The 19,144-nt window shown below is 37.3% G+C and overlaps 1 protein-coding gene across 1 annotated transcript in view; it reads left to right on the forward strand.

The window, feature by feature from the left end:
• The window catches only part of HIBADH (3-hydroxyisobutyrate dehydrogenase), a 77,855-nt gene that overhangs the window by 45,663 nt on the left and 13,048 nt on the right, over positions 1-19,144 (forward strand). Inside the window, exons 4-5 of the mRNA XM_009282019.1 lie at positions 17,839-17,972; positions 18,549-18,625. Of these exons, the coding sequence (XP_009280294.1) occupies positions 17,839-17,972; positions 18,549-18,625 (211 nt within the window). The remainder of the gene's footprint in view (positions 1-17,838; positions 17,973-18,548; positions 18,626-19,144) is intronic.

The following is a 19,144-nucleotide window of genomic DNA, read 5'->3' on the forward strand; positions in this document are numbered from 1 at the left end:
AAGGCAAATGTATTTTTTTTCCTTTTGATTTAAGAGCTTTTAAAAGCATACTTTAAAAAATTGTTCTAGCCACTGTTTGCTCTTTTGCTAACATTTCAGAATGATCTTGGGCATTTTATAGATAGCTATAAACCAAGTAGAAAACATGCCAAATCACATTGTTTATTCCAGGTTCTTGCTTCCTCATTATTTTTTTGAGAGTGAGGAGGAAAAAACAGTCCAAATCAATTACATACATGCCAAAATATTCTAGAGAATACTTGAAAATGGGAGGTTTTGGGCTACTCTCCAACTTCTTTCTTCAGTATTAACAATAATTACATCTCTTCAGTGCCTATGATTCAGTGCATTTCTAATGCAATCTGATTTTTGTAAATCAAAAATTTTGAAAACAGAAAATAAATGTGGCTCAAGATGAGAAAATTGTTTACCCTCAAGGATGGTGTTTCTTTCAGTGTATGAATCATGTAGGTTTTACTAATTCTGAGGTTGTTTTTCTCAACAAGTGGCTTTTGAAAGGATTTGTTATTTATTTAGATTTTGCTGCTAATACCTTTCTCTCTTCTCTTAAGAAGGAATGTTTCTGTGCCCTCATTGGCAGCCTCTTTGTTGCTTTGACTGCTCTAAGCAGTAATAAGTAATTCTTGACCACTATTAAATTTTCCATGCTTAATTGATCTAATTTTTTGTAGCAGATTTATGTGCATAGGGTTTTTTCCCCCTCTTATTTACTGTTGTTAAGGTTGCTTCATATGGGTTACGTTTTTATTTCATAGTTAGGGCTTTTTTTTTTTTCCCTCTGATATAAATTTGAGATCCTGTACACCAAACTGGTCATCTTCCTCATCTTTATTTTCATCATCTGTGAGTATGTGTATGTACAAATGTATGTGCAGCCATCATCAATGATTCAAACTGATCTCTCATCTGTTTCTTTAAACTTTTCCCATTATTTAATTTTAGTTAGGAACAGGCAGTGCTCTACTGAATCTCTACTTCATTTTGGTCCTTCCTTTCAACTATATTCCTAGACAGGATGCAGTTCTGTCCTCCATCCTTGCCTCTCCACCTTGCAAATCCTAGTTATCCCCTTCCTTGATTACTACATGCACCTCCACCCTAACTATATTCAGACAGGATGCAGTTCTGTCCTCCATCGTTGCCTCTCCACCTTGCAAATCCTAGTTATCCCCTTCCTTGATTACTACATGCACCTCCACCCTAGAGTTGATGTCTGCAATTTTACTGGGTTTATTTACAATGCTTTAGTTGCAAATAACATCTTTCTATCATATTTTGGTTGTCTTGTTCCCTTACATGCTCCTCTTACATGATGAGGAAGAGTAGAAGTGAAACAAAGTAACACAGCAGGTAAATAAAGTGGACTGAACTACACAGCGTTTGGAAAATTGGTTTTATTTGGTTGTCATCTGCCTGCCTTCAGGCAAGAATGGCAGGTCCCTTTTTTCTCCAAGTTCATCGATGCTGTCTTCCATGTTGCCACTGTTGTAGTAAGCCACCAGCATCTTCCAAGGTATTTCTAAGGTGGTTTGGGAATCTGTCTGTCCAACATAGGAATTCTGGTTAAACCATTACTTAATACATGTTGTATCTTTGACACCCTGTTTGTATGCAGAATATGCAGAATCTGCCACTTGGTGTGACTTGTTTACCCAACATAGTCAGGACTGTGGAGGGTTGTTACCTTAGTCTGAAAGGACTGCTCTTTTGCTGGACTTTGGTTCTGTCAAAGAGTTGTTTGGAATGGGGAAAAACAAGTCGCCCCTCCGTTGTTCCTCTTCCTCTCCAAGAGGCAAAACTGGTGAAATGGGGTTTACTGGAACAGAACAAAAATTACTATGACAAACTGCATCTTTAAAAGGGCTCGTAGAATGAGTGCACAATGAGGAACCACAGAGGCAAAGCAGCTTTGGATAGCAGAAGAGGACTATATAACTTTGTAAGAACAGAAGATGCAATCTAACTGCAAGACTCGTAGGTGAGCTGATCTGCAATAGAGTAAGAGGGGCACCGTGATCATGAAGGTGGTCATGAGTTACAGATAACGGAAAGGATTTTGGACATCCTAGCAGACAGGTATACACTTTGTGATTGATGGAGACCTAAATACAGCCTCTCTGTGTTAACGTTTCTTATTACAAGGCCTGATGTTTCCGAGAGTGAATGCGCCATGGCTGTGCTACTGTATGGCAAACCCCTCTTTCCCTCTGTAAGTTCAGAGGAGGGGTGCAGAAGAGGTTTTAAACTGCTGTCAGATACCATTGCCCATTCGGGCACGCTGCAGCTAGCAGTATTTGCAGCTACGTAGGACAGCTTTTGCAAAACAAGCCAACACTTACTAGTCAACTGGCATATGGGAACTGTTTGGTTTCTGAATGGAAAAGCAAAGCTTAAACATATGTCTGTGCTGGCAGCATGAATTACTTTCCTGAGTAAGTGTCCAGAATTCCTTTATTCCTTCTTTACATTTCCAGCAGAGCTCTTAACTGGGAGTTCAGACATCAGGGTTCGTGTTTTGCCCAAGTCAGTTTGACATGTTCTTCTTTCCTTGGCTGCCAGTTGTTATAAGTCGATACTTGGAGTGATCATTCTCATCTCACCCACGGTCATTCCATTTATATGTGGGCAGTTTTGGGGATTTCACTCAGTTCTTTTCCAGTCCCTTGTCCTGAAGATCCTTTAACCCTTTCAGTACCAGGTGACAACGATACAAAGTGAGGGGTGAAACCATTGCAGTTTTCATTTTAAAAATAACTGCAGCAGTTTTCACCTGTTTTGCAGTACTGTGTTTTAACAATAAACCATAGTAGTTACTATGCTTGTGTCAGTTTATATTATTTGACAGATAAATGCCATGTAGTCCTACCAGCTTCAGTCTGGGTTATTTATATACCATGATGTACAGAATCCTGAAAAGCTGGCTTAAAAGTTCTGCATTTTTTTTATAAGACTCCTAGCCACGTTAAATTAAAAAGAGATGTGGAGAAGCAATAGCAAAATTGTACCAACCTCATTGTGACTGGTAAAAGGTGGGTTTAATTCTTGTTTTCATGGTTTATTCTCCACGGAGAATAGATAAATATATAAACATTGTATTGGGTGGGACTGATTCATGATACGGGATTACATAAGGAAAAATCTTCACCGTAAATGGAATAAAATGTGAGGTTTTTCCCCTTATATTCATGAATATAACTGGCACAAGTGTCTAATCTTCTTGAAGTATATTGGTCTTATTAGGGTAAGGTAGCTTTCTTCTATGAGCTATGCAGCATCACTCAAACTGTTTCCTATTTACAGATCGGTATTTTTATTGCCTCGTTGACCTTAGAAAAGAAAGAACAATTTCTGATCCTTTCCTGATATGAATTGACACTAGCGAGTCCTACACTAGCATATTCTAATTTTTTTCTTATTTGTATCAACCTGGGGTTTGTATTTGGACAGCCATTTTGAAATGTTTCACTGTATATCAAAATAATAGGTCCTAATGGATTGCTTCCTGCTAGACAAAAGTATTTTAAAAAAAAAAAATTGTGCCTTAGCAAGTTTAAAAGAAACAGTAGAGCAAAATAAAGTAGATTTTCTGTTAATGACTTAGCTTGATCAAGTATTTATGTTCTGTGTATGATTTTATTATATATTAATTTCTGACAATAAGGTAGCTTTTACTCTCTGAGGTCAGTAGTGTTCAGATTAATCAGGCTGACATTTCATGCCGGTGGGTCATGAACTGTTGATAATAGCATTAAATGGTGATTCACTTGCTGCGGGGAGCACAACTCATTATCCAGTCACTATATTAAATCATCGCCACAAACAGCTAGAATCCTGTGTGTGTGCATGCACGCATCTGCACACACACACACACACGGGAAAATCAGGGGTGGGGATCTCTATCCTGTAGCTATCCATTTCTCTGTTTATAGCAATTGTTAAAGCTGTTTCCAGCATGCAAGGATGGTGGACTTCTCCCCATTTGGCACACTGGAATAGTTCTCTCTGAAAAATCTGTGTATGTATGAAACAGGACGATGCAGTCTATTTTCTAGCTTCTCTCTGATAAAGGGGCATAATTTTTTTAGCCAGTTCCATGTTAGACAAAAGCGAAGAAAATACATGCACATCATTTCTAAAATGTTAGTGTTGGAAAAAGAACAAGATGCAAAATGAGAACAACTAAAATCTAAATTGCTTGTGTTCGCTGAGTATGGATTTTTATTTAATACTGTGTTTCAGGGGCTTCTATATTAGTTTCAGATGTGCTACTTCCTGTTAAAAACATTCATACTTAAAAAATTAGCCACTGCCCTAGTGCAAGAAAAAGCATATCTATCATAATGGAAAATTTTAAAATAGAAGACTGTCTAAATAGCTTAACAGTGGATTAATTATGTTGAATGAGGGGAAATTCCACTCTAATGCTTAAAAGATTCTTCAGTTAAATGCAAATCTTACTTAAATTTAAGTTGCATTCTTTAAAAATGAAGTTTCAGTTAAGAGTATTGCAAGGCATGTGTTTAGCAATTAATATGAATTGTTGGGCTTTTTTCTCCTACCTGGAGCACAGAATTAGGGAGTTTTCTCCCTCCCTGTCCTCTGCCCCCTCCATCTGAGCCAGTATAATTTGTTTTAGTGCAAAAGTGACTGTTGTTCAAAGGCAATGCTTAGAGTTACTTCACTTTAATGTACAAAGGCTTACTTGAAGTATGACTTTCTCAAGGTCTTTGTAAGTGACACTGGAGAAGTGATTTTTTTTTTAATATATATTTTTTCTAGAAGACATTATGTTTAATCAGAATATAAATATTAATTAGCATGAGAACCGTGTTAACCTCAGTATTAACTTTAAAACAGAAGTTGGGTTTTTTTTCACATATATGTACATTTTTATACTTTTATATAAATGGTTACAGAAAGGGAAGCCTTTTTCTGAAGCAATTAGCACACTATATCCTTTAAGAGAAGTAAAAAAAAAAAGAAATTATGAAGGGAAACATTTTAAATTCCTCAAATTGCCTTTTTTTTTTTTTTTTAGGTTAAATAACAACTAAAACTGCCAAGAGAAACAAGGTAACATGAAAAAACTGTAGGCCACTAGAGGTCACTGTTTGGTAATCAACTTCTAATGAACCAGAACTGTCAGGAAGGCCAATAAATTACACTGTGGATTTTTCTAATTACGAATTCCTATTTAATCTTTCAATGACAAGTTAACTGTGGCAGCAGTTCTATGTACTTTGCATACACAGTTATGTTAATGTACTATTATATTTCTTAGGATGGAGGTTCTCCATCATTAGAGCAGTTCATTACCAAAGACTCTCTTATCTAATCATAATTACTGATTATGAGAAATAATTAACTTTGTTACCCTCTTGATTCTGTTCATAGGCAAAATGCACTCTTTTTATTTTCTTTTTTTTTTTTTTTTTAAATGGAAGACCGGGGCAAGTATTGACTTTAGATACCTTTACATTAAAGAAAAAAGGTTAATTTGTTTTTGTGCGAAATTGCTTAAGTTGTAGTGTTGGAATAGTTACAGTTAGTGGGGAAAAAAGTAGTACACGAATTATTTTATAGTGGGTCTCCTTAAGTTGTCATTCAGTACAGTTAAATGTGAAAATGTGTTTTGTTTCATGAAAGTGCAGCATTTGGAGCATGTAAAGATTTGTAAATTTAAACCATATGATTGCATATTTGGTCATCCTGAAACAATAAAAGTAATAATAAAAATAGTATCTCTTTTTAAAAATATTTCCATACTAAACTTAGAATTAGTTCATACATAAAGAAGTATGACTTTTAATTAAATTACAAGGGTTTGAACTCATTGGGTAAGTGGCATCAAGTACATTTGAGAACGCTGAAAAGTACATTGCATTTTAGGCTGGAGGGCAATGCTAAATCTAGTTCTCTGAAAGAGATGTACTATCTGTTTTGCAGAGGAGTAATAATAGAATTATGTGCGGAGGATCCCTAAACAGGAAATAGAACTGGGAAAGGCCTTATAACGAAGGGATTCCTTAAATGGAAGCTCTGCATCTTTCCAATTTAGGCTGCTTTTCAAGCAGTTGTTGTCATCTTGCATTATTATACTGCTTTGCCTTTTCAGTGCCGAATAAAAGCTTTGAGAATTAACTGTGAACATGCTGAAATTAGGCAGCAGAAAATGCTTTGTTACTTTATGGATATAGAGTCAGGCATGCTTAAAAATAAGCACATATTTTAAAGGAGAAGTTGAAAGATAGACTCTGTGGGCTGTGTACTGTATCCGGAGGCAAAGATTCAATGCCGAAGTGCTTGCAGAAAGGACAGGCGTATCAGAAGCAATGCACTCTGATGGAGTTCAGATTATCAAAAAAATTCTTGGTCTCATACCACTGATGACACTTTAAGGGACAAGGTTCAAAAGTTTGTTCAAAAACGTTCAGTGCAGTCTATTTGTTAAGCATTTCTTTCCGATTTCAGTTGGTAAAGCTGTATCAGTTGTCCTGTCATAGACTGTACCCGAAACAGATAAAATTAAAACTCGCAGCTGGGCAGCTCTCCGGCAGAAATTACAGGAGATGGATTTTTTTTAAAAATTACCTGCCTGACACTTCTTTCTGGCTATGCGTTGCTATTTTATTTTAAACTTTTCTTAGATTGCTGCTATTAAATACTAGGTACTTTTTAAATGTTGTAAATGTAAATATGCCCCCACTGCTTGGGATTGGGGTATGGCATTGCTACATCTTCAGCTCTTAGGTACACCAGAAATGCTTAGGAATAGGTATGCTACCCTGTTCCACCCTATTTTAATGCTTTTTGTTTTATTTTTCTGTGCTTATAATGTTTTTATTTTCTTATATAACAGGAAAGGACTAATGAATGTATCGATAGAAATTTACCTGCATGACTTTAGGCTTCTGCAGCTGGCTTTCTAAGAAGCAAACATTTTATTAAGCAGAGCACTTGAACCCATACCTGTTGAGCAATGCAGTTTAAATGCATACCTCAGTGTGATTGTTTATATTCTTTTTTAGCAATGTGCTTAATGCCTTCTTTATGCAGCAAAAAAACATGCTGCTGTGTTTTGTTGCTTTTGGGGGCCTATATAAGGGTAACATGGTAAAGAAAATCATAAAGGACTAAAGTGTTTCAAGTATTTTGTTTTTCTAAAAGGGGATTAATATCTTGTTACGGTTGTACTAATACTGGAGAAATATGTAAACAATAATATCAAAAATTCCTGGTTTATTTTTCCTTCAGAGGTTCTTGGTTTTCTGTTATAATAGAGTTTCAGCTATTGTATTTCTATTCTACAGTGCTGTGTAAACATACTTGCATTTTGCGGTGGAGTTAAGGTAGAATGTGTGAGTATTTCATACTTTCCAGATAGAGATATTCAAGTCCAACTAGCAAAATCTGCAAACATGATGGTGTCTGGCTAACTGCTTTTTGTCATTTACAGGGCTTGGCAAGTTTGGCCACAAGTCTGGTTTTGTTGGTCATGAATTTGCGTGTATGTTGCTCAGTCAAAACAGATGAGATGACAAGCTGTGATGCCAAGGTGGACTGTTGGTTCTATTTGTGGCTTTTGCTATCCTGCACAAACGTTAGGCTTTTGGGGTTTTGATGTTGTTGTTCATTTTGGTGTTGTGTGTGGATTCTAGTTAGAGCAGACAGAATAGCTCTTCTGGGATTTTATCTTCTCTTCTTCTAAGGGGACATTATAAATGTTCATCCCTTTGAGCTTTTTCTCCTATAGTCCCATAACAGTCCATTTTCTGGTTGCTGATCTTCTGCATAGAATGGAGAAGCTTCTGAAGAAAGTGGGGGTGTGATGGCTTCAGTAGGTGTTAAATATGCAACTCTGTCACGTTTCTAATGCCAGACAAAAAATATTCTTGTTTTTGCACTATGTGATTGAGATGAAGTTTTATTTCTAGGACTTGAAGCCTCATCTGGGCAAGATGGGGATCGTGCTAGAGCCTGTCTGCTGCATTTTAATTGCGTGGAGGGTTAACACTGGTCCACGTAGTTGAGAAGCTGTGTGCGTGTTAATGTTTCAGTTTTGGACTTCCCCTAAAAGACTAGAAATTAAAACAGTAGTGCCGGGCAAGAAGATGATGAGTTATTTTCTTTGTTTCGCTTGTATTTGATATTTCTCTTGTGTTTGATGCAGTGCTTACTCAGAACCTAGCTATGGTTAACCAGATAGCTTAATGCCATGTGCTTTACATTTGGACTGACCTGAAGTCTGCTTTGAAAACTTGGTATCTTGGATAGGTGGAATAAACTGCTCCCATTCTTCACTGGCTGTCCTGCCTTCTTGCTAACATTCAGATAAAACCCCGAATATTTGTTTTGAACTGTGCTAGGCTCTATGCAGTTAGTTTTGCTGTCCAAGACTGTAGATACTTGCAATTGTTGTTGGTAAGTTTTAATATTTCTATATAGGTCTGCAGCCTCAAATGAGATTTAGGCCATGTACCTAAACATTAGGGATGGATAAAGGAATAGCTAAATCTAGTACTCCAGCAAGAACGCCTAAGGGCTTTTTCTGTTGTCTAGGGCTTTTATGGTGGAGTATGGATTAAAGGGAGTGAATAGGAAAGATGACTGGCATGAACTACTGTTTGTAAATGGTTTTGATACAGTATTTTGGGTATTAAAAATAAGAAAATAATTTAATCAATCGTACTTTATTTCCTTTCTTATTGCAGTGCTGTTAACCTTTTTACTTGGTAACTTTTCAGGTGCTTTGATATTTCTCTTTGACATTACAATGACTAGAACTAAATGTAATGCTTTTAAAAAAACTGCAGACAGAACGATCTCATCAGGCCTTTCAGCTTGTACTTCTGTTGAAAAAGTTAAAGTCTATTCTGTGTGTATTTGCCTTTTGCAACTTATTTTCTTTGGCTAATCCTTTTGGAGGCATCAGTTGCTACTTAATACCGTCTCGTAAAATTTTCCTGGTGCATTCCCCTCATATTAAACTGCCTTAACAACAGCTTCTACTCAGTTTTTGCATGATTTATTGAGACGGCATATTCTTTTCTGTGTTTTGGTGTCCTCCTATAATACATCTAAATCAGATTGAAGATTTTTATTCCGGCATCCATGGCCAAGTTCAAGTACTAATCCCTATAGAATTCCACTCAGGGCTTCCTTTAAAAGCATAAAGCTTCTCATTACCATTTTGGCTATTTTGTTTAATCGGTTCTTTATCCTTCCCTCTACGCTATCTTATACCTTCAGTTCCTGGTGATGTTTACATAATTTTTTCTGTGCCCAAAAGGGATATCCTCTGCTACTATAACACATGTATGTACCTATTGTTTATATACATGTATCCTCATGATTCTTGTAAATCCCTAAGTATGTTCTCCTTGAGGCCCCCGAGGATCCTTGCGTGTACAGCAACACTTCTCAGATTGCCATGTGGGACTGGAGAGTTTGGTACTGTCTTTTGTCTTCAGACAGCACCTAGTAAAATAGGGACCCAACCGTGACAGCAAGGGAAGTGCTAAATAAAGGCTATTAAAGCATTCCCTAGCTGCATCTTCTGCCTTCATATTATTCTAGGAGGAAAAAAATCTGTTTAATTACTCCCTCTCATGCTGGGCTATCCAGAACAGGTAGCATATTGTGCAGCTCTCTTGCATCTTTCTTTCAGTCTCTGCTACTGCTAGGAAAATAGCTGCATGGAGCATTAATGCTGATGCACACAGTCTGATCCACTCTTCTTCATTCTTGCCTGTGCTTGTGGTGAGGCGGGGGTGGAGGAGGAGGAGGGAATTATTATTCTGCTGCTGACACAGGGAGAATGAGGGTGGCTTGATGCAACAGAAGATTATGTTCCCCGAGGATAAACAAACAGAAGGAGATAAATTAGGAGAGAGGATAATCCTGTTAATATGTACATTCCTTAATTCTGATTCAGTTTTTCAAAACGTACGATTTCACAGCGGCTAGAGATTTAATTAGTACCTGTAAACCATCTCTTAAAGTTTACCTTTTAGATTGTGGAGTAACACTTTGAGTTGGCATTTGAGATACACAAATTTGCCCATAAACAGGAATTGTAGGTCGTGATATGAATATGGCATGAGGGAAAAATAATAATGTGCACATCACCATCCCTTCCTCAATTAAAAAAAAATAAACTTTTGTTCTCTGGACTTTTTCACAATCCTGTTTGTTAGGAGGTCAGAGCAGCTTATTCCTTGCAGTCTTCTGTTGCTTTTTCAGCAGAAGCTGAGCCATTGTGATATTTATCTGAATTCAAACAAGGCTAATTAAAAGAGCTGCTGACAGTTGTTGTGATCTGACTTTGACTGGAGCTTGATGGTCATTATGGGTAAATAATGAACCAGGTCTGCAAATGTAGCAGCTGCCAACTTGGGATAGAAGAACAGCTATTGCGTCCAATTTAAGGATCTATCGACCGCTTCCCTTCTCCCTGCAGATCTTCTTCCTAGCAGAAAACTAATGTTTTCTACTGCTTTGTTTTGTGGTTTCAGCTATTTCTGATATAGTCTGTAATTTCCTCTTAAATATTTAACCTAGTCCATTATTAGCTTTCAGAGTTAACAACTTTTCCATTGGGCTTTCTTTGCATTTTTATTTTGTTTTGTTCTGTGGGTGGGTTTTTTTGCAGTTTGTTTTTATGTACAATGTAACTGCTTAAGTAATGATGATAATGTGTATTTAATTTGCCTGTTGCTGCAGAATAAAAATCCACTCGGCTTTTTTCTTTGTACAGCCATAATCTAACAAATTGTATAATTGGATTATGCTGTAAAAGAGATGCTTCTACTTCCTTAAGCGTGCTTTTGTCTGTAGTAATATTGAGTGCTCATTGTATAAATGTTCAAAGCACTGACCTGAACCTCCATTTCCATTTTTGTTCAAACATCACTAGTTTATGAGGTATGGTGATGCAAAGCTCTATTTATCAGAAGAGAGAAACAGCAATGACTTTCATTAAGGTGCACTTCCAAGTACGTTGTCGCTTCATCATGAGCTTTGCCTTGTCCCATTAGCAAGCAGGAAGGGGTACGTTAAAGCAAAAATGGCAAATTTTAATAATAGATTAATTCAACTTTCTTCTAGAATCCCTGACATTATAAATGCAGTGTAGGCATTTAAAAGCCACCATAGAATTTGATATACACAAGAACTTCATCTACCCAGCGTTTGCTCAGCTGCCATTAGGAAAGGCAGCGTGTATTATGTAAAATGTACGAAGACGCTCGTGCATAGTGCATAATGCGGCAGAACTAGGGATCTTGCTGGGAAGAAATGATCCCAAGCGTGCCCCTAAAAGACAAGTCTTGCTTTGAGATATAATGATGAAAAATTGCCCATTTATTGGCGTCTTTGCGTTTCAGCAAAAACGAAACTTTGACTCGTTGTCTGTGGTGCTGCCGCAGGGGTTTTGTGCATGTATGTGTGCGTCCGCGTGCGCGGGTGTTTCTGTTCTTGCTCTGGAAACACCAGCAATACGTTAACAAGGGGTTATGTTATGCTGGTTTATGTTAAACCAGATCACCCCCTAACATGTGCAGAGCCATTCATCTGTGTCACCAAAACCCAAGAGAACATCTGACATGGACTTTGAAACAGAAACAGTGATCACTTACAAATCAAACATGGCACGCTCTAAACCGATTGTGCACGGCAATCTTTTTGAGAAAGGACAACTAATTGAACATGATAAAGTGTAAAGTTAATTAACACCCTTAAATTTGTTGATTACTTTCACGGGATTATATTGTTCGTTGAGGAGCAGCTTTCTGTCCCAGCTGTCGCCTTTTTAGCGAATGTCGCTGGTAAACAATAGAGACACCATAACAAGTCGTAAATGGTCCCTGTGACAGCAGCCCCTTGTGAGGCTGCATCTGTAGAAAATGATTAGAACAATTGCATTTTAAAGACGGCTCACATTGCAGCCCGGTCCCATCGGCCCTCTTCTTTATCTCCACTGATGGCAGACTGGTTAAAACATTTAAGTTCTTTTGAGCAAATTAAGTGATTTACTGTGTTTTAGTTATACAGCAGCAGAATAGCTTCATAGGTCTAGCTTTGATGCTGATTTTTTTAATAGGGAGAAACACAAGCCCTTTGAGTCGTGTTGTGTTGTAGGGGTTTTTTCTGATGCTGTTCTGTTTACTTGTTTCCTGGAAATAGATTAAGGATGGCAGACATTGTCTATGAAGCAAGTAGAAAAAATTGATACCCTATTTATATTTTATAAAATAACTAGTCTCCTCATGGTTATTTTAAATTTATAGTATAATTTTAAATATTCTGCTTTTATTTTCAGTAGGGATTTGTAGCTGATTTTGCCTATACGTGCCTTTTAATTGGTTTTGGATTTATATATGTAGCAAAACAATAGTAACCTTTTCAGTTAATCTTCCCTTGTGTATCTTGGTTTAACTTTTTGTGAGTTGCAGAAGACAAACTATTTCATGTGAGCTGGCAGGTACTTAAAAAGAACTGCTTAGTCCTTAAAAACGCACACACATACACAAGATACACCGATGCAGGCTCTCAAGTTCAACCTATCTGAAAGAGAGCAAACATGATGAGAAGCTGCTTGTTTGAGGCAACTGCAGTCACTTAAGCTGCATTTTTGCAATAATGTCAGAATAAAGGACCAGTGTTCCCTTGCACTTCCCAAAGCATAACAGGCAAAGCCTCAACTCTTACGCTTGAAGGTGCAACACTGTAAAAGAGAAGAGAGGATTAAAACTCTAGCGCTGTTTTTCTTGTTTATTTTTTTATCCCGTTTAGATCACAAAATTAGTTGTTAAAATTCCGCCTTGCTCAATAGACTACATGTTGAATAGAAAAATGACAAAACAGATGTTTTTTTTGCCTAAGCTTCTTGACGTTATAGCCCTCATCTCCAGCTTGTCCTTCGGAGTCTCTGAAGCAGCTAGATGCTGTTATATTCACATTGGTTTAGTTTTTCTTCTCGACTTTGTCAGCAACAAATTTTTTTATCTGCAGGTGCAACGCAACAGTGGTTTAAATATTTTGGCACGGGGATATGCTTGGGTGCTCTGTGTTTTCAACAGTGTAACTGTTTTCAGCATCACCACTGTGATGGTGCTCTAATGCGCAGCTTTGTAATATCACTTCTTTTTAACTCATCTGCACTCTGCTCCCCTTATGGAAATGTAATAAAACTGAAACCAAAAGCAGATACTTTTATGTTACATCTTTACATGTTAATGTAATTAATGTAAATCTTTTTTTCTAGCAAATTATATTCTTAAAAACAAGCAAACTGATTGAAACCAGGCTGCTTTAATGATATGTAAGACTTTTTTAGGGTTTTTTTTTTTTGAACTGGAAACACCAGTGGCAAATTACAAGACTTCTTCCAACATGTTAAATACTGTTGTGATAAGCACAGAAAAGTGACTATGGAAGAGCAGGGTGGCTACTGAACTAGGCTGCCTGGCCTGGAGGCTAAAACTTGAGGTCATCTCCAAACTGTCCCAGGATAACTATGACCAGTTGCTGTTGTCATATGAGGGCTCCTAAGCCTCCACTCACATCTTCATCTAAAATTTTGAACTCAGGAACCGCTCTGCATCAGGTTCACTGAGCAATCCTTTGGCGATCAAAGCAAGAAGCACGTGGTTTGACCTAATCCTTGCCCTACAAGTAACTTAGCTAGATGCGACAGGATGCTTTGAAGAGCAGTTCTTTATGCACCTCTTCTGATAAAAGAAATAAATTTTTCCGATCTTAGTCCAAAGCCTTCTAGTACACGAGTGGGAAACCCATCTCCAAGTGGGTATGCCATACTGCAGTGCTACTCTATAACTTCTCACCATGCTTTTTCTGAGATTCATTTTTTTGCATGCCACCTTACTAGCTAGATTTCTTATCATATTTATCTGCAAACCTGTTCCTGTCAGTTTATACCTCTGGGAAAAACTCTGATGGTGTTGTGACCTACTGACTCAGAGTTGAGCTACTCTCTGGGATCTGCTGGCGTGACCTCCTTAAAGGATCCTGCGTGCAGGTGTGGGGGGATCATCCTAGAGAAGCCAAGTATAGGACTGCAGCCATGGGCTCCAGCAGTCTCGCTTTGCAGGGGAGGAAATCTTACACATGCTAATCACAAATACAGTTTCTCAGAAACCGTTCCCTGAGCATGAGAAGAGGCTTTTTGTATTTTAGAAAGAACAAATAGATTCTGAAGGACTTTTGACCCTAATCAGCAGTGGTACATAAAGCACTATCTTAGGCGGTAAGAGATCTTTAAAAAAATCAAAAGATGAAAAATAATCATTAGCTTTTTTAAATTACATTAGCTGCTCTGCTTTCTCCATTGCTCTCTTTAGTGTTAGAAGCTGATAATACTTCACTGGCTTGTGTTGTTGGTATGGAATCTGTGATTGTGAAATAAAGCTATGCATTCTTGTCTAATGATTTTTTATTTCTATTTTTAGCTGAAGTTACAGTTCTTGTACTCCTAGACTCCCTGCCAATTTTTTTTTAAATTGCCAGTGTTATGGATTTGCTGCATTGCTTGTTTAATTCTGATAAAAGAGCTGATAGTTGGCAAGGACCCTAGATGATAAAATTTACCATGAAGTAAACAGGTTTTTGTTTTTAAAAAGAGAATTTTCCAAGCCTTCTGCATTATACAACAAATTGCTTTTTTTCTACTTAAGTAATTTATTTTTTCTACTTGAAATGTAAGTGTTTGAACAAGTGAGAGAGTGCAGCTGTCAGAAGATTAACCAGCTGAAAACTATTGTCAGCATTAATTTTGCTTTAATAAATGACTCTCCGAAGCTATTTAGCAGTCTGTAATCTAGATACAAGGCTATTGACCTATGATGGATAGTACTGGATTTTGTTTGTAAGCTTTGACTTAAATTGTCTACTTAATTTGCTGCAGGTCAGATCACAGGATTAGTGGTAAAGGCCATTATGTGGTTTGAATAAAAATTGCTAGAGGAATGGAATGAAAATCATTGTGTTTATTAATGTAGCAATCTTTGCAGTCATGTACATAGTAAAATGGTAGCCAACAAGATGGCAATGACCTGTTTGTGTTAGCTCTAAATCTAGGCTTTGGTCTTAGCCCAGTTCCTATGAGTTGCCTGGGGAGGAGTTGTGAGATTCCTGTGAGATTAAGGATTGGCTGCAAATAGGGTGTCTCTCAACCTGAGCAGGAAGATCTTTACCACTGTAATTATTTCAGAACCTCAACAGTGTTGTCTATATACACTGATTTTTTTTGAACCTGTGGGTCTGAGTTCTTCTGGATGCTCCAGTTCCGGACTCACCAGTACAAGAAAGATAAGGATTTACTGGACTGAGTCCAGCTAAGGGCCATGAAGGTGATGAAGGGACTGGAGCATCCTTCATATGAGGAGAGACTGAGAGAGCTGAGACTGTTTAGCATGAAGAGAAGGCTCAGGGGCGATCTTATCAATGTGTATAAAAACCTGACGTGAGAGAATGAAGAAGAGGGAGCTAGACTCTTCTCAGTAATGTCCAGTGACAGGACAGGAGGCAATGGGCACAAATTAAAACACATGAAATTCTATCTGAAACACAAGAAAACACTTTTTTACTGTGAGGGCAGTCAAACACTGGAAGAGGTAGCCTAGAGAGGCTGTGGAGTCTCCATCCTTGGAGATATTCAAAAGCTGACTGGACACGGTCCTGGGCAACCTGTTCCAGCTGACCCTGCTCGAGCAGGGGGGTTAAACTGCATGATCTTGAGAGGTCCCTTCCAACCCCAGCAATCCTGTGACTCTGTGGTTCTAGGTTCTAATATAGGTTGAGCGGCTACTTCGTCAGTGGGAGCCTCTTTCCTCTACTCTGTTGCCTATTTTCACCTAATTGGTAGGTATTTACTAATTTTGAGACCTTGATCTGTCAAATTTGTCTGAAATTCTTCAGTGACTTCAAAAGATGGTGCATGTTGGAAGGCAGGATGGGGGAAATAAATGCTTGACAGATACAGAAAGGGCATTTGTAGACATAGTCACACAGAGCAGTTGCACAGGGACGGTGCATCAATTGAAATTTTTATGGGAAAGCAAACAAAAATTCTTCAAATTCTTCAGTGTGAGGAGCTGCAGTGTAACTGTCCTTGATGTCAGAAAGGAAGTCCAATGCTGACCACTTCATTCTTTAGCTGTGGTACAGCACTTACATGGGCTTAAGGCTTTAAGTTGAGAGAAGCTCTGATTAGCCTGCTGTGGTTGCCCACTGTATCAGAACTTTTTGTCCACAAACTTGGTTGCCATGGTGGCTTAGTTGTGGCCTTATTTTTTTCCTCTTGCTATTGTTTTTTATTGCATAATTTCATTTATTAATGGGGAACAAGGAAAACAGAAATGTCCTCTTTAAGAGGGATATATTTCTAACAGAATAATTTTTTTGCTATTTGAGGTTAGATTGTATTTTTTGTTTCTTTCTTTTTTAAAAAAGCTCTGTCTTCAACTGATAAGCTTTTTAAGAGTGCATTTTCATTTGTCACTACACAACATCTAGCTCAGTGAAGGCAGTTTCAGTTACACTCTGGAAACTATTTCAATAGAAACATTTATTAATGTTTATTATGGTAGCTAGTTGGTGACAAAGAACTGTGAACCATAGCTGGAGAGCAGCCTGACACTCTAGAAACAAAATGGTCCACCACATGGAGGAAGAACAAACTGTTTCACTTGGACTTTCTGTTTGTGAGAACACTGTACCTAGTTAATCACATTAATTTGAAAGTAGGTCATTATCTGCAGCTGTACAACCTAACAGGCCAAGATTGGATGCATAGCACAGAAAATTTATAGTGGCTGTGCTTCTTGCTGAAGTGAAAAATAGTGAGGAAGCTAATGTGTTCATCAGTTTGGGGCAAATTTTCCTAGCAGTTCTACACATTAAATCTGTTGAGGATGAGGAGATTAGGATATATGAGTATTTTATATTAGAATTAGGCTTCTTTTAAGAAATAGAATATTTCATGGAGATGATAAATATCACATGAAAAATTTGATGGTTTTGTGCTTAGGAACTGTGTAATCAAAGAACTATGATGTGTGCTTACTGACCTGTGGTAAAGACAGGATACACTTATAGGAATAGAACTGGGAATAATGTGTGTGTGTGTGTGAATCATTTTTACATTGCTTTTTACATAGTTCTTTACACAGTTGTATATGTGTTAAGTTTATGTGTAGGAAACTAACTCAAAGTTTCTCAAATTAAGTAGACTTTTGCTTCAGATTAGAAACATAATAAACTGCAGAGATTCAGAAGGCTTGGTTTTATATGCCTGCGTCTTTTAGATGTTCAGTTATGTGAAAATCAGCAAACATTGATAAAAATTAGCCTAGGTTTGGAAAAGCTGATAAAAGCAGAGTTAACTTTGATCAATAGTTTGTCAATAGTCATATGTGAAGAGTAGTTTGACAAAACAGAAATTTTATTTAGTAATTCAGATACAGTGAATTTTGTGGCATGCAAAGGGTTGATTGTGTCTTCATATGAAACTATAAAACTGAAAACATTGCCAGTTTTCAGTTAAGTCTTGTGAATTGTTTATCTGCCAGTATTCCTGCAAGATAAAGCCTTCCATAAGGTAGCTTTATCTTCATCAAAAGTTTGAGAATTAAGATCTCTCATCCTGCAATAGGCTTACTTTTACATAGACTTTGAGGGATTCATCATAACTGAAGTATTAAGCACATAAATTTTTCATCATCAGACCCTTACTGATAAGATTAAGTTCTTAAGGTTTTTAAAAATACTGGTATTAAATCCAATGTTGTCTTGATTCAGGTGTTGGAGCTGCTCGAGCTGGAAACCTTACTTTCATGGTTGGTGGAGTGGAACAAGAATTTGATGCTGCCAAAGAGTTGCTGACATGCATGGGTTCTAATGTGGTCTACTGTGGAGAGGTTGGAACCGGACAGGTAATGCTTGCTGAGGTCTTACTAGTTATCTCAGTCTTTTATTTTTGTTGCTTTGTTTTTCTTTAATGATACCTACTCTTTTATTCCAGAACTAAATGCATTATAGTATATCTTCATACTTGTTTGCTTGTTTACTTGTCTTCAACCACGTGTTTATAAAATAACCTCATGGCACTCTTCTCCAGCATGTTGTATAGCTTAGCGCCAAAACATCTGACCTGGTGCTTCTCCACATTGGCTTGTTGAGATTATACTTCTTGGAGGACACAGATTTTAATTTTGTTTCTTCTAAATTTAGATTTACTGAATGTTCTGAAGGACAAAGAGCCCCTATGTGCCACATATACTAACTGAGCTACTGTACTAAGAAAAAAGTATTTTCTAATCTCTGAAGGAACCATAGGGCAGCTTTCATTGACTTTATACTATTGTAGATCTGTGCTTACTGGTGCTACCTTTCGAAGAGAGCTGTCGGAACATACTTGATCATACTGTCCTGGACCTAGTTAAAGAAGATTCCTACATGTTAGCTCTATGAAAATGCAGAAACTAATTGACGGTTTAACTTATTTTCAGGCTGCAAAGATCTGCAACAACATGCTCTTGGCCATCAGTATGATTGGAACTGCTGAGGCTATGAATCTTGGAATCAGGTTTGTTTGATTTTTGTATTGGATTGAAACATTTTTTCTGTGTTAACAGTTTTTGTGGTTTATGGTTGACTTTCACTGAGACAATGATGATTAGATGGCATAGATAAACTTTTGCCAGAAATTCTTTTATAAAGCCATTAACATGCTAAAGGGATTATTTAACTGAAGTAGGGCTCTTCAGAACAGGAATATTGTCTTGTATGGGCTGTATAGATTGTTGCATTCTGCAGCTGAAGTTAAGAGTTTATTTGTTCTGCTGTAGTGCAGTGTACAGTAATGTTTGTCTTGCATTATAAATATGCAAAGGTAATATAGAGGTAACTTCTTTCTGTTTGTATTCTAAACTAATGTACAATGTATTCAGAGTATTATACTCCCATATGGCTCTTGTTGGCTTTGTTTACTTTGTTACATTGTTCCAAAATATATTGTAAAGTAAAACTTCTACTACAGTGTGTATATCAAATTAAGATCAAAGCATAAAAAAGAACATCTACCTTCCTGTTCGACTTTACCACT

Source organism: Aptenodytes forsteri, unplaced genomic scaffold (assembly GCF_000699145.1).
Source record: "Aptenodytes forsteri isolate BGI_AS27 unplaced genomic scaffold, ASM69914v1 Scaffold164, whole genome shotgun sequence".
Taxonomy (NCBI): domain Eukaryota; kingdom Metazoa; phylum Chordata; class Aves; order Sphenisciformes; family Spheniscidae; genus Aptenodytes; species Aptenodytes forsteri.